The 16335-nt window shown below is 46.5% G+C and overlaps 1 protein-coding gene across 1 annotated transcript in view; it reads right to left on the bottom strand.

The window, feature by feature from the left end:
* SLC16A2 (solute carrier family 16 member 2) overlaps nt 1–6415 on the bottom strand; it is a 126152-nt gene extending 119737 nt beyond the window's left edge. The window contains exon 1 of the mRNA XM_024129509.2: nt 5862–6415. Coding sequence (XP_023985277.1) covers nt 5862–6291 — 430 coding nt within the window. The 5' untranslated portion in view covers nt 6292–6415. The remainder of the gene's footprint in view (nt 1–5861) is intronic.
* Between the last annotated feature and the right edge of the window lie 9920 nt (nt 6416–16335).

Raw genomic sequence — 16335 nt, 5'->3', positions numbered from 1 at the left:
CCTTGACTTCAAGGCAAATGATTAAACATCCCTAGGCTTAGTCCTCTGTCACCCTTAAAACGGGAGAGGGCTGGAGTATTCTAAACCCTCTTCCCAATAACCTTTGAATACCAAGAGAGATGCAGGATAAGGAGAGGATGGAAGCAGAAAGAAACTTACAATAAATGTTTCCAAGCCCCACTGTTGGGGAGTTGCAAAGAGTCCATGCCAAGAGGTACAATCCAGGCTGGCCATATTCTCTCCATCACTCTTACCTAACAAGTTTCCCAATCTGGGCCCTTTGCACTAGTCCCCCACAACCCCTACAGAAGCTTCTGTTACATTAAACCTAATTCTGTAAACAGATGAGAAAAGACTTTTTTCAGATAGAATACTCATAATCCATGGCTTGAGGTGTAGAGTGTGTGTGTGTGTGTGTGTGCGTGCGTGTGTGTGTGTGTGTTATGAATAAAGCTTTTTCTCTAAGGTTTACTCATTCAATCCCAGGTGAAATAATTCCTTTCAAAACAGGAAATCCCACTCCATCTTTCACACAATCTGAAAAGAGTACATGATTCTTTCTTTTCAAAATGCAATAAAACAAAAAGATGTTGATGGGAAAGGCAGCATACCCTCCTGGGAAACTGGTCTGCTCAAAAGGTCCAGATGACATCCTTTATATATTTCTGTAAATGTTGATAGTCCATCTGTTTGTTTACTCTTCATGGCACTGCAGGAAATATTTCCAAAGCAAGTATAAATTCAGGGAAAAGGAGAGAGCTCTGTGCCTGCTACTTCAGTAGCCACACTCTCAGCTAAGCCCTGAGTGAAGCTGAAGTTGCCCAGAAATTGTGGATACTCAATATGGCCTTCTCTAGGATGGCAAGCAGCAGCCCTCTCATACCCACTACAAGGCAGCAGCCCTTAGTCAGCTATAAAGATGCCCTGTCTGAAGCCCCCTGAAGGAAAGCACTGTACTGCACTTAGGAATCTTGGTTTACTCTTCTATCCTGAAGTAACAGCAAACCAAGATCATACTAACCATGCATTTCTGAGAAATGAGAATGAGCTGTGGAAAATTAAGTTTCAGGCGAGGGGTCCAAACTGAGGCTTAAGGGAATGCTTGCAGTTTAATGCTTTTTAGAAACAGGCTCAAATGCTGGGAAACAGCAGCATACAGAACTACTCTGCTAGCCTGCAGCAGGCCAAGTTGAGGGAATTCTCTTGGAGGCCCAATTCTATGCTAAGCAGGACATTCTGGGAGAAGCATTGTGGATCTGAAGTTGCCTTTACACACTGGGTTTAAAAAAAAAGTGGGTCTTTTCAACCACATCAGTACATATGAGTTAGCCCCATAATCTTTTAATACACATGGACAAATGATGTCTACATGGTTTTTCATTGCTTTCCCAATCTCCTCCCAACCCATCCACACCCTCATTCAGGCAGATTAACATATTTCCATTTGGCTGAATGAGTCAAAATTTATGCCAAGTGAATAGTAAAGAATAAAATATCACATAATTTTAGAAGGATAGAACAGCAGAGCTAAGAAGTTTATCTAGTCAAACCCTTTCACTTTACAGATAGATAAACTGAGGTACAGAGAGGTAAAGTGCCTGCTCAAAGTCACAGAGCAAGTCAGGGGCACAAGTTGTCTAGCTCCTAGTCACTGCCTAGTTGGTATTACTCAGATCACCAGCCCATTGGGATCCAGATTTAGACTTAGAATGAGCACTCGAGGCTACTGGACAGTGAGACAGGGATCCAGCTTCAGTTGGCTACTCCAGCTCAAACAAGCATCCCCCTGGCTGGCTTCCAAGTACCCCAACCTCTCCTCCTCATCCCCTCTGGCATGAGTCAAGGTCTCAGTTTGGGACCCAGCTTGGTTGGAGAGGAGTCAGAAGAGTGACTTGAAAGATGCCTGGCCAATGGCCCTGTGGCCCAAAGCATCATAACAGGCTCTGAGCCAACCTTCTCTGGACAGTAAGCAAAAGCCTTCAGCCAAAGGCAAGACATTGGCAGATTTGCTCAAAAGATACCTGGCTCTCAAAGTCAGCAATTTAGTGGTCAGCCCAGTGAGACACTGAACTAAGCAATGAAAGCCCCTAAAATGGGGAAGAGAAAGATAGCTTAAACTGTCCCTGGCCCCATCTATCTTCGGGACTCTTTGCCCAAAGGCAGATTGTATCATTTATCCCATGCCTAGAAAATTCTGTCTCCATCAGAGTGGCCCATGAGCCTGAATGAACTATCTTGTGCCCAATAATGAACCTTCCTGACCATTATTACCCCTTTCCCCAGGTGGTGAGAGGCATAGCCCCACCCTCCTCACCTGGGAGCCTACAAGGGTCATGCTTATAAACTGCCCAGGAAAAGATGCCTCCCATCATATTTTATGGCTCAGTGCTAGACTGGCAGTCAAGGTGGAAAGTGCAGGGTACTGGGTTTACTTTGGAGCACGTTCAAAAAGACCTAAGCTTGGAGCTAATGTTAAAAACTCTGACTTGTTCTGCCTTGTCTTCTGGACCCCCAACCCTAACCTTGCCCCAGCTCCAACTCATTTAGGGTTCCAGTAATGATCTGAGGCCTGCAATCAATGCTACCTTGCTCTTTCTTTCCTCCAAAATGCTCCCCTCTCATGCCAGGAAGCCATGATATACTTTCCACTAAATTGTTGGGCTGCCCATGTCCTATCTGCTGCTTGGTCTGGGTTGGGGGAACTCCCAAATTTCCCACAAGCTCTACAAAAGTATAGGCTCATTTCTCTCTTGATTTTTTCCATTTTTCCCTAAATCGGACTTTGGTCACTTGCCTCCATCTCAAGAACCTTTTGTCTGCCAGTCATCCCAGGCCTAAGGCCCAGGGAAAGTTGGTTTCCTTTTCAAAATAGGTGAAGAGAAAGGACAAGATACACTGCCACCATAGAATTGTATGTACCACAGAGTTCACAAAGACTGGACATTGCATGCTCTAGAATGGCCTGCATTCCACTTCCCTTCTACTCTCCATGGCTTTTTCACATGACCAGAGACCCCTCTGATGTGGAGTTAGCCCCCAGACATCAAAACAACCTTTCTCTGGGGCACCCTCACAATAGTTCTAGTCATCTGCAGAGCCTTAGACCCATTAAGCCAATCAGCACAGCTTTAGGTCTCTGAAGATATTAGGCCTAGCCAAAGAAAATTTGGGTTGTGGGGTGCCTCCAAATATTAAATTCATAGATTTCTAGAGATGTAAGGCATGTCAGACATTAATAGAAATGGACAATGCACCAACCTCCTTGACTGTGGGAGTGTATATTCTGTGTTCCTCAGAATGGCTATTGGGCAAACACTGGCTGACAAACATCTTAGCAAGCTTCTACTGGCTTATTCTATCCCTTTGAGACACCAGTGCTGTGGCATAGGTAGCTGAGAAATTTTGAGTAAACTGTAGAAAGTGTGTGGAGACAGAGGCACATTTGGAATCTCAGGACCTGAATGGTTGCTTGGGAAAGCTGAGGGGCTCAAGAAAGGTAGTGGTGAGGATGAGATTTTCTAGGAACTCAGGAGTGTAGTGGGGTGTTCCTGACTTTTTAAAAATAAAAATTGAGGTGTTTCACAGAGCCTCCAGTATCAAAAATAACTTTCATGAATTCAAGACACATAGAGCAAGGACCCAAGCCAAAGTAGTCTGTGACCCTGGGGACATACCAAATTCCTTTCTGTCCTTTCCTGACCTATACTCACCATAATTTAAACTGGTAACCCCAGGCCCTCAATGGACCTAGTCTGTGTCAGAACACACACCAGCCACACCTCTGCACAGCTCACTGCTACCCCCGCTTCCCAGCTGCACTGTGAGGTCTTGACCGGAAAGTCTCAGCCAGCCCTCCCCCTGAGTCCCCTATGATCACCTACTTTGAAGTTTGTTCCCCAGCAGTGAACCTCTTCCTGGTAAAATAGTGGTTTTTCCAAGTTTTATTACACACTCCTAAGGCCCCAGCTCTAGGCCTGCTCACATCACATGAATGCCAGGGCCTAGCTTCAGCCCATCCCCCCATTACCTCCCATGAAGTTTCACCCAGACTTTGCCACTGACCCCGAAGGCCAACAGCCTGCCTTTAACCACAGCGCAATGCTCAGCAGGTGCCCTCCAAGGTAACCTAGGCAACAGCCAGAGGCCCTACACTGGCTTCCTTCCCAAGAGCCCCTGAACTGCATCAAAGCAGGGAAAATGTAGTCCCAGGGGTGAGTGTGACAGTGACCTTCCGCCCAAATGTTGTTCCACACAGTCAGGGACCCCCTCCACTCAGGCGTCAACGCAGCCTGGGCAGTCCTGAGATTGCCTTGGACAGCCATTGCTGCACACTTGAACTTTCAAGTGAGGCCCGCACACTAGAACGCCAATGGATCACAAGGTCAGAGGCACCAAGAGTCCCCAAACCTCTTAAAGGGCAGCCTAGCAAACTAAAAAAAGAAAAAAAGAAAAAAAAGAGTCCTTGGTTGAGAGCCGTAGGAGAGGCTCTCTAAGGGCCCAGGGAATCCACAGGTGGATGCCCCCAGAATTCAAGGTTTCTATTCACTAAATGATCCCCAGTCTCCCTCAAAGAGCAGTAAGGGAACCCTTCAGTCCCAGGGCAACACTTATTCTGAGCTGCGTTTTAAAAAGCCACGTATTCTAAGCTGCAAACTTGCGGCGGGTCTCGAGTGGAGCTGTCCTGAGGAACCACAAGAGGGAGTGAGCCTGGAGGAAGACGGCATCCCAAGCCCCTCGTTTCGCTCCCGAGACTCCTCATGAGAACGGCTGAGGGGCTTCGCCAGCGGCTTGCTGAGAAAGCGGGATGGCTACTTTGACTTCTCCGAGTCCACAGGCAGGCTCAACGGGAGGGGCGCACAAGCCTGTGGTCCTGTGGCCGCGGGCCTGAAGAGCGAGAGCTATGCCCCCAGCCCTGCTTGTCTTAAGGAAGAAGACCAAGTCAGCACCACACGAAGGCAAGAGGGGTGGAGGCCGGCATTCCGGCTAAAGACTAACGAGGCACCCAGCGGAGAGCGGAGAGGCGCGGGGCGCCAGGCAGGGCAAGGCTGAGATTGGGGGCGGTGCGAAGTGAGCCTCAGGGCCCAGTCTGCCAGCCGCCTCACGCCTCTCTGGCAGGAGACCGCGGAGACTGCCTCCCCGCCTGCTTTGGGGTTCAGCTCAGAGGGCACAGAGATCCGCTCGCTCCCTCAGAGTGGCAGAGGACCGCCGGGCCCGGTTGGGCCGTAACCACGGCGGGCAAACAGACGCGCGCACACCCCCACTCGCACTCCTTCCCTCCCTTCCTCTCTCTCCTGCAGATACACACGCCTGCCATGTGTTAGAGTCTTCGCTCAGTCACCAGGATTCCTAAAGTGTTTTTGACAGAAAACACCTCCGCTCCCCGTACAGGAACAGGGGCTGCTGCGGAGATCTGCGGTACAGTGTTTCAAAGTCCTCCCAACCTCCAAACTGTCTCCTCTCTCCATGTCTTCGCACTCCAACCCCCCCAAAAAAACCCAAAAAACAAAAAAACCACAACAACATTCTGCAAAGATTTTCCCCCAGTACACACGCTCAGAGTACTTTAAACAAACCCGAAAGGTGCGTCTGGATATGTCCCAGAGCAAAAAAGTTCATTCCTTGCGTATGATCAACGAAGGTCCCAGGTCCCACCCCCGGGACTTCTTGCGCCTAGTCTCCACAGCCGAGGCTGCCCAGAGCCCGGCAACCAGCGCTCTAGCAGCGCCACGGGCAAGGGGCAAGGAGGAGGAGTCCAAACGGCGCGCTAGAGGGGTGCCTCGGACCAGGAGGTATAGGATCGGCGGCAGCCTGAGCGGAAACCCTTGCCTAGAATGCCAGGTGGGGCGCGCGGAGCCGCTCACCTGCTTGGAACTCCACTTGGCGATTTTTCTCTCTTTCCTCCTGCAGCAACATGGAGTAGAGAATCCCGAAGGAGTTCTGGATGCCAAAGATGGAGCCGTTGCACCAGGTGGCAGCGAAGACCACCATCCAGCCGAAGCCACCTTCGGGGGGCTGGAAGCCGCGCGCGGTGCCGCGGGTCTCCACGGTGGGCGTGGGCTCTGGTTCGTGCACCGGCTCAGGCTCAAACTCCAGCTCCGGCAGTGGTGCAGGGTCCGGTAAGGGCTGGGGCTCCGGCTGGGGCTCTGGCTGGGGCTCGGGTGGGGGTACTGGCACGGGCTCGGGCTCCGGCTCCGGCTCCGGCTCGGGGCTACCCACCCGCTCCTGCTGTTCCTGGTCTGCCTCCCGCCAGGGCCCCTTAGCTTCCTCGCTCGCCGGGCTTTGCAGCGCCATCGCGGCCGGGGGACTGTGGCTGCTCGAGCCGGAGGAGCCGCTGTGTGGCTGGTACTTGTTTCTGCTGCTGCTGCTCCAAGCGCTGCTACTGCTGCCTCCTCCTCCCGGCTCCGCGCCCCAGCTGGCCAGCCTGTCCCGAGACAGACGGTCCCTCGAGCCCTCTCCTCCTCCTCCCCCATCCCCCCTCCTCCTCTCCCCATGTCATCTCTCTCCTCCCCCTCCTCCTCCTCTCCCTTCCCCCCAACCTCTTCCTCCCTCAACAGGCAGCCGCTACAGCCTCTCTCTTCTCCTCAGCCCTTCCTCCTCCTCCTCATACTCGCCTACCTACTCAATCCGCAGCTGTCTCCCTCAACTCCCTTTCCAAACTACTGAATCCTGTTCTCCTTGTCCAGAAGCCCAGTAGAGGGATAGTTAAAATGGAAAAACGAGAGCATAAACTGTCCTGTTCCTCTGCCCTCTCACCCCTGCAGGCTCCAAACGAGCATTAATCAACCCAGAACCCCCAGGGAAGACCCCCCCGTCCTTTGCTCCCACTCTCTCCTTTCTCACAAGTAGCCTGGAACTGGGGTGGCCCCAGGGGCCCCAGGACGAGAGGTGGCCCTTGAGAGACCCCACCCCGCCCTCAGTAGTGCCTATGCCCCCCCTTAGTTTTGAGGGGGACTTGGAAGGGACACCCAAGCTTGGACAGAGGGTGGGCACAGTCTTCTCGAGCCCGGGAGCTCAGCCCCCCACAGTCCTGCGCAACAGCCCCCCTATCCCCGTCTCTCCCCCTCCACCCCCGCCCTTCCCGGCAAATCCCTGGCGGGGCACGGATGGGAGGAGGCGGCCCGGCAGCGAGGCCCGCCTCTCCGGGCAGTCAATCAGGGCTTTGTTTGCGCCAACCTGGAGCCCAGAGGAGCCGTAGAGGGCCGGGTCTGGGCCGGGGGCCGGGCCAGGTAGGGAGGGAGGTGTAGTGGCACCGGAGGGAGCCGGGCCCGGGCGGGGCGGGAGCCAGAGCTCAGCTCAGGCTCCTCTCGGCTCTCTGTCCCGCATTGGGGAACTGGGAGTCAGGGCCAGGTCGAGCCGCCAGTTCGGGCAAGGGCCGCTCAGCCCCCAACATCCCAGCTGGGCTGGTCCCCCGGGCTTCCGCCGCGGCTTTTCGGGCGCTCGGGAACTCGGCCGAGGCGCTAGCGGAGGGATGTCTTCCCAGCACCCACCGCGCCCTTCCGCCCACCTCGGGCATAGAGACACCAGAATCCCGGTGAATGCCCCAGACTAAGGCCCTAGCCCCGCGAGGGTAAGGGAGAGTTTGCTCCCTACGGAGTACGCGGCTCCCGGGAAGCGGGAGGGGTGATCTGCCCTGCGGGCGGCTGGGCTCCCCGCCGCAGTGCTCGGCTGTTTCCAGCCTCAGCCCTCGGGGCCGGCCCCAGCGATCCCGGGAAGCTCTGCCTCCCCTAAGGGCCCGCGCGTCTAATGCACTAATCATGAGTTCGTGGTGTGGTTACCAAGCTACTTCGCTCCCCACCAGCGGGCGGGCAAGCGCCAAGCCCTTTCTACCCAGCATCTCATTAACCTTCTTGCTGGGTGAAAAGACTGCATGGCAGGTGAAAATGCAGCTCAGGGCTGTGACAGATGCCCAGGAACACAGTCATTAAGCACCTGAACGCGGGCTGAGCTGAGCGGGAGGGTAGAGGTGTGCCAAGTAGCTTGCCATGCCGTGAAAGGAATCGGCCATAATTCACAAATCACGGGGGCCATGCCAGTCTGCAAAGCAGGCATTGCTAGAGGAATAGAGCATTCCCTTATTGCCCGGAGGTGAGTATTTTTTATCATCTGCTTTTTCCAAGCAGGAAGGCAGAGGCTCAACGAAATCAAGGCGTTTATTAGCCGAAGGTCCTGGGAAAAGTCAAGTACAAAGTGGAATTCAAGGCAAAGCCTCGTGCTCCGTGAGCTTCACCACAGGCGGCTGGGGCTTCGTGCTCCCCGGAAGAGGGACAGAGGAAGGAAAGGCAGGATGTGGCTAAGTTATCACAGTAGGCTTCCGGAGCACATAGTGGCCTAGATGGGCCTTGAATCTTGAGAAGGATTTAACAGGCTGGGGGTGGAGGTTGGGTGTCCCTACCTAAGAAGGACAAAACAAAGAGGCATGGAAGGACTCTACTCATAGAAAGAGGTAAGTGAAAGCTAATCAGGCCAAAAAGTTAATATGTATGCTGCCTCTCCCAGGAAACGTTTGCATTTTAATAAAAATCCACAATGCTTCAGTCATGAGGAGTGACAAATCATGGACAGTATGGGCACTGGGGCTTAAGATTTGCTTTTTAGTCAGCGGTTTCACAGGACCAACTGTTGCCCTAGGGGAGCACTAGCCTTGGCTTCCATTTTCAGGGAACCTGATTAAGACCCTGAAAAGGGTTATTTCCAACCCCAGAACCAGGAATAGACCCTGAAGTCTTGCAGCCCATCTCGGACTCCTACTGTCTAAATTCTGTTCTAGTTTGAATGTCTTTTTTAGAGCACTGGAGTGGAGGGTGTGATGACACTCACTGAGAAACTCTTGTGAGCCTAGCACTATGCTAGCCCTTTACAAACGTGATCTCATATAATCTTCATAACAATCCTATAAGATTGGGAGGATTTGTCCCTGTCTTATAAGTGAGAAAACAGAGGCTCTGAAAGGTTAACTCAGTTGTTTAAGTCTACAAAGCCATCAAGAGGCAGAACAGGAATCTTTGCTCATTTGTGTGACCTTCAAATTATGTGCTCCATCCAGGAAACAAGATTACATAATTACCATCCCGCCATTCTAGAAATACATGCAGTACCTACCATTTATTCCCTTTTTAAAAGGCATTTTATAATGGCTAGAGCACTGGCATCAAGAGACCTGGATTCTAATCATGGTTCTACCATTGCATACCTGGATGATCCTAAGAAAGTTGTTTTCCCTTTCTGAGGTTCAGTTTCTTTATCTGCAAGATGGAGTTAATACCCACTTCACAGTTATTAAATAGCATACTGAGAAGTATAGGCTTTATTTTGGAAATACAAGAGAGCCACTGAAGATTTTCGAGTAGGTAACTAATATCAGATCTGCATTTTAGGAAAAAAAAAACTGTGGCGACAGTATACTGTGGCTTGGAAAGATAAGAGGTAAGGAAACCAAACAATGAACCGGGTAAAAAAAATTTCATGATCTGAAATAGGGCACTGACTGGGGATGAAGAAAAAGGGTTGGCTCTGTGAACCATTGTTATGGTAGAGCTGACAGAACAGATTTGGGTAGTGAGAGAAAAAGAAGAAGCAAAGATGCTGCTGACGTCTCTTGCTCAAGTGAAGGAAAGGATGGTCGTAGTGTTAGTGAGGATTGGGAATTAGGAGCCAAATCAGGTCTGAAGGTGCCTGTGGCTTTCTGTCTCTTCTTCCAAACAATCCTGTCAATTACAACTTTAAAATACAGTTTTAATCATGACACTTCTCTGCTTTAAAAACTTTCAGTGATTCTCCATTTGACTGTTAAGTTTAAATTCCGCAACCAGGCATAAAAGGTCCTTTATGGTTTGGGACCAGCCTCATTTACTAAGAACCTTTATGTGCCAGGCTCTGTACTAAATACCAAGGACACAAAAAGACCTGGTACCTGTCTCTGAGGCACTCATATTCAACCTGTCTAGCTCCACTCTTTGACATTTTCTCCTTTCCCCTTTCTCCCATTCATGCCAGGCTCCAAACATACTGGATTATCCACCATTCCATGACATATGGACATCTGCTGTTCTCTCATCCCTCACCACCCATTGTCCTCACTGTCTTCCAGTTGAGATTCTAATGCCTTTCCTGAATCTCCAGAGTGGGTTCAACAAAGCATATAGGAGGGTTAGTCTTGAACTGGGGAGATATGCCTCTTGCCTTTGTCATACCATTCAGTCATTCATTTCACAAATAGTTATTGAGCAACTACTGTGTGCCAGTCACCATGTCAAGCACTGGGAACAAACAGTGGTCCTTGTCCTCATGGAGTTTACATTCTAGTGGAAAATATTAATCATAATAACTACCATTTGTTGAATTTGACTCCACTAGACTGGGTGAAGACATTTTGAGATTGAGGAAAAAGGAAGAGAAGGATGTAAAGGATGAGACAAGATTGAGAGTTAGGTGATAGAAGTAGGGCTAGGGTCTTGAGATGAATGAAGTTTTCTCTACAAATTTCTAAATCAGACTTGGTTGACAAACATCATCAGTAGTAACAAATCATTAGAGAGCAACTAGTATGTGTAGACTCATTCAGTTTGGCTCATGCTCACAACAAGTAAGTGATGTGTGGCCCCTGTAAACTCTTTAAATTATTTTACTTGTCTGACTGTGGATCTTAGAAAACCCCAGTGGAGGTCTCTGGTTTACACTGCAAGTGAAAGAATGTGCTTTATTTCTGTCCCAAACAGAATAAGCCCACAATGGAATCATTCTAATTGCTTATGTTCTTAATTAATCATACAAGTGGTGAAGCAGAGCAGTGGTTCCTTAACCTGGTTACACATTAGAATCACCTAGAGACTTTTGTACAAGTTCTGCCTCCTGGGTCCCACTCCACACTTGCTGAATCAAAATATCTGGGGGTGGGAGCCAGGAATACATAGTTTTAATAAGGCTCCCAGTAATATTGATGCACTGCCAGGTTCTGAAACCACTAGACCAAAATAATAATAACCGAAAATTTGGATCTCAAAGACTAGTACAATTTCTCTAAAATTTCTCCCCAAACTTTGGGAACCAACATAAGGATTTCAACTTTTAATGTTGCCATGTAAGGGCATGTATCATCACTATTATATCATTAATGAAATGATGTTTTAACACTGAAATATAGACAATGTAGAAAGGACATAGTCTTTTACTGAGGAAAGTCTTTCTCAAGAAAGGTCAATTGGCAACAATTTTTCTCAACATTTCTCTGTTGAAAATGTCACAGACTGCCATGGGTCTGCAGGTTACTGCTTGGGATTCACTGGTCCAGATGACCTCTGAAAGCCTTTTATCCCTGATGTTCTCTATTTAGGCCAAATGTACTTCCTTGCTTTGGGCCTCTCCTATTTTTCAATAGAAGTCTCAGGCTAGAGTGGAACTTAATAGGTCATTCTCATCATACCCCTGTCCTGTGCCTAAATCATCCTAACTACTTGAGAATGGGTGACATATTGAGAACTTTCTCAAGAAGGTGAGTACATAATCTTTCCCTCATTTGCTCACTTTTATTAATGTCTATGAGGGTAACTAAGGAGTTCTGATGACACAGCAACACCTTAGATTGATTGTGAGAGCCAAGTGGGATTGATTGTGAAAAGGAGCCAGGATGCTTGTAGTGGCAAAAGAAATAGTGATGGCAAAAGAAGTCCAAAGGCAAAGAAGACTTAGGTTTTATTGTGCATAATCAGGAAAGAGTACTGATTTTGGGAAAGGAATTTGAATGTTGACACGTTCTGGTAGCCAAAGTGGAGGCATGGAAGGGAAAAGATATTGGATGTAGCCTGATTTCAGTTTGAGCCAGGTGCATTAAAAACAAATCAATTGGCCATATGCATGGAGCCTGCTTCCTGAATGCCAAGGAAGCAATTCTGCTCAATCATTGGTCTATTATTAGAGCAGGCATAGAGGAGAAAAGATGACAGAAGCAACAGGAGCTTTATAGAAAAAAGGAGATAGGACTTAACCCTCTGAGGGCTAGTACAGAACAGCAAAGCTTGAAGTGAGAGAAAGGGTGAAATGGATTGGTTTCCTGATCATATCCAACGGAGAAATAGAATGGGTTTTTTAAAGGCTTTTATTAATTAATTAACTTTTTCATTTATTCAAGAGATATTTATTGAGAGCCTACCATGTGCTAAACATTGTGCTAAATCTTGGCTAAAAGTTTCCTATCCTGAGAAGTGACACCCTTGTAGGGCTGGAACAGAGGTGTCTCAGGTGTATGTTACAATGCAGTGTAAGGATGAGCTTTGCCCTTTATATCTTGGTTTCCTCTCCTAGACTGTGACCTCCTTGAGCATAGGATCAGCATTATTTATTTTTATATCCTTAGCATTTAACACAATGCCTGATACAAAGAAGGTACTATAAATAAATAAATAAATTTAACCACTTAGTGTAACAAAGCCCATAAACAATAGAGAAGAGGCTCATCTTTTAGATTTGTTGTGAGGATGGGAAATAAAATATGGAAAGCACCTGGCATAGCACCTGGCATGTAGTAGGTACTCAATAAATGTTAGCATGTAGTAAATGCTCAATAAATGTTAACAAGATGGTTTGCAGATTGCTTTCACTGGAAAAAGAAAACAACCTAGTATGTTCTTTGGCATTGGTTCAATTCCAAAATCTAGAGCATAGATGTCAGCTGGAAGGGACCTTCCACAAAATCCAGTCTCCTCATTACACAGATGGGAACACTGAAGCCTAAAGAGGGAATAGGACTTAAGGTGATATCTAAATTACCTAAGCTTTTCCTTCTAATTACCTCAAATACTTGTGAACAGCACTATGACATACATACATATAAGATAGGGGTATCATTTTACAGTCAACACAGGGAAAGGTTAAATCATTTACTCAAGGACCTATGATTCACATTGTGGCAGTCTGGCCCCAGGGTCTGTGATTTTTAACCACTGGCACTTCTCTATCACAGCACTTATGGAATTATATTAAAATTACCCATTTAACATGTCTCCTCACTAGAACCTAAGCTCCTTGGGGATAAGAACAGTGTCTGACTTCCACTGTGGATTGGTATTCATTCACAAGTATTTATTGAGCAACTATTATACAATCAGGAATTGCTAGCCTTAAGAGCAGGCCATATCTTTGAAGCCAGATTATCTAGCTCTGTGGGGCTGTTGGTTTTTATTTCCTTCCCTTTTCTAGTGTCTTGTTGAACATTTCAGCTTAGTCTCATCTGTTCTGTGGGGCATAAAGTTCTGGGCCAGGCTTGGGTCAGACTGTTAAAGGAGAATAATCAGAAACTTCAGGGGGAAAGTGAAGTGTCAGAGATATGATGAGATCTGGGAGTTCCTCATCACATCAAGAGGCTTCTTTCATATGTTGATACATGCAGAAATATAACTCCCCTAGCACCAGGTCAGTGGTAGAGACACTAACTACTGAAGAGAGTATAGGTGAGCCAAGTGAGGGAGACCTGGGGGTGGGATGGGGCGGGGTTCAGGTTAGCAGTGGGTAGGCTGGGAGTAGACATGGTGTGTCTGCATCGTCAGACATTTCCTGGTCCACCTCTTTGGGGTGACTTCTCAGACTCCAAGATAGCCACAGACATAAGGCCTTTATGAACCCCAAGGCCCTTACACAGGAAATTTCTAGAGAGCAAGAGACAGAAGGATGAAACAGTGGTGAGTCTTAAGGCCAGAAGCAGGTATCAGCAGCTGAGTTAGAGGAGAGTGACTGGTATGCTCTGGCCCAGGGGCCAAGTTTCAAGTCTAACTTGCTGACCCTGCAGATAAAGAAAGCCAGTTAAAGGGGAGGGAAAAAAATCATTCAGATGGAGCAGGGGCAAGAGTGCAAGGGGCAGGGGCAAGGAAGTTGGCTGGAAGGGAAGGACAAAGAAGGAGCAGTTTATTTTTCTCCTTCAGTACATATATACAGAGTTTCTTCTGTGCCTGATTAAACTCAGTTTTCTGAGGGCCTCTTTTTGGGTGGAAGAGGGGTCAAAGAAGGAGGAGTATATTTTATTGAAACTTTCTGAGACCTGGAGGTGCTGATCCACTTGCCCAAGGTCATGCTGTAAGTGGGACCAGAACCCTTCTCTCTTAACTCCTAATCACAGAACATTTTTCCATGCCACACTACCTCTTATCATGTCATTCAACTCCTTAAAAATCTGAGATGATTCCTCACTGCCTAAAAAGTAAAATCCAGGCTCCTGAGCTGCCACATGGGGCCCCTTCTTATCTGGGCTCTGTTCAACTCTCTGATTGGTTCCTGGGCCACTTCCCACAATGACATTTAAGCCCAAGCAGCACAGAGCTCTTTCCTTTCCCCCAAATGCCCTAGTTTCCTTTTTCTCAACTCACCCCCACCAAATTGAAATAATTTTACCACGAACACCTGTATACTCACCACTGGATTCTACAATTAATAGTTTACTATATTTGCTTTATCACATATCTGTCCATCTATTCAACTCTCTGTTGATCTATCAGTCCATGTTATTTTTAATGTATTTCAAAGTAAATTGAAGACATTAGTATACATCTTTCCCTCAATATTTCTACATGTATATTATTAATTAGAGATCAATTTTCTTGCAGTTTTTTCCTTTTGAGTAAAACTTACATATAGTGAAATACATAAATTTTAAGGAAACGTTTGCTGAGCTTTGAGAAATGCTAACCCAAACCCCTATCAAAATATAGAACATTACCATCACCCCACAGATACCCTCATGCCCCTTCCCAGTCAAACCCACCCCTACCTCATCCTCGAGAGAACCACCATGGATTAGTTGTGTCTTTTCTAGAGATTCATATAAAAGGAATAATACAGTTTGTAGCCTTTTGAGCATGGCATCTTTCACAGAATAATGCTTTTGAGATTCAGCTGTGTTGTGCTGGGTAGTATTCCACTGTATTTGTATTGTATTTATATTGTATTCACCAGTTGATGGGCATCTGGGTTGTTTCTAGCTTGGGGCTATTATGAATAAGGCTGCTATGAATATTTGTATACAAGTCTTTTCATGGACATATTTTAATTTCTTTTGGGTAGATACCTAGAAGTGGAAATGTCAGGTCATAGGGTAAGGTGTATGTTCAACTATATAAGATACTGCTAGAACTGTGTCAGAATAAGTTCCATTTTACACTGCTGCCAGCAGTATATAAGAGTTCCAGTTACTCCACATCCTCACCAATGTTTGGTATTTTCATTTAAAATTTTTTATTTTAGTCATTCTAGTGGATGTGTAGTGGTTTTAACTTGCAGTTCCCTGATGACTAATGACGTTGAGTATATATTTTTTCATGTTCTTATAGGCCTTATCTTCTTTTGTGAAGTGTCTTTCAAATATTTTGTGCATTTTTTAATGCCAAGTTTATTTATTTATTATCTTTTTTTTTTTTTTTTTTTTTTTTTAGCCGCACCGCGTGGCTTGCAGAATCTTAGTTCCCTGACCAGGGATTGAACCTGGGCCACTGCAGTGAAAGCGCCAAGTCCTAACCCCTGAACTGCCAGGGAATTCCCTGTGCATTTTTAAATTAGGTTGTTCATTTTTTATTATTGAGTTGTAGGAGCTCTTTACATATCCTGAATACCAGTCCTTTGTCAGATATACGTTTTGCAAATTTTTAATTTGCAAAATTAATTAAAATTTTAATTTCAATAAAGTCTAATTTAGCCTCTTTTTTTTCTTGTTTGGATATTGCTTTCTGTGACTTAAGAAATCTGTGCCTACACCCAAGTCATATTCTCCTATGTTTTCCTCTAAAAATTTTATGATTTCAGATATTACATTTAGACTTATAATCCATATCAAAGTAATTTTTGTGTGTGGTGTAAAGTAAGAGTAGAGGTTTGTACTTATCATATGGATATACTATTATTCTTATGCCATTTGAAAAGACTTCTATTTCCTCCATTGGATAGCTTTGGTTTCTTCTCTTTTTATTGTTAACTCTTCTATCTAGAAAAGTGAATGTGTACATATCATTGGATTTTCACAAATGGGACACTCCCATTAAACCAGCCCCCATATCCCAGCAATCTTATCATTACCAGCATCCCAGATGCCCCCTTTGTGCCTACTTAGAGTTAAAACCTCTCCTTCTGCTGCGGTGGTAACCACTATCCTGATGTCTAATAACATAGATTAATTTTACCTATTTTTTATACTTTATATAAATGGAATTGTGTGCTCTTTTGTGTCTGGCTTCTTTCCCTTAATTTTATGCTTCTGAGAGTCGTCCATTTTGTGTATAGCAATAGTTCATTAATTTTCATTGCTGCATATTATTTTATTGAATGAATATACTACATGGACATGGACATTTGGGTTGTTTC

This window comes from Physeter macrocephalus, chromosome 21 (assembly GCF_002837175.3).
Source record: "Physeter macrocephalus isolate SW-GA chromosome 21, ASM283717v5, whole genome shotgun sequence".
NCBI lineage: Eukaryota > Metazoa > Chordata > Mammalia > Artiodactyla > Physeteridae > Physeter > Physeter macrocephalus.
This window is presented reverse-complemented; position numbering and strand designations above follow the sequence as displayed.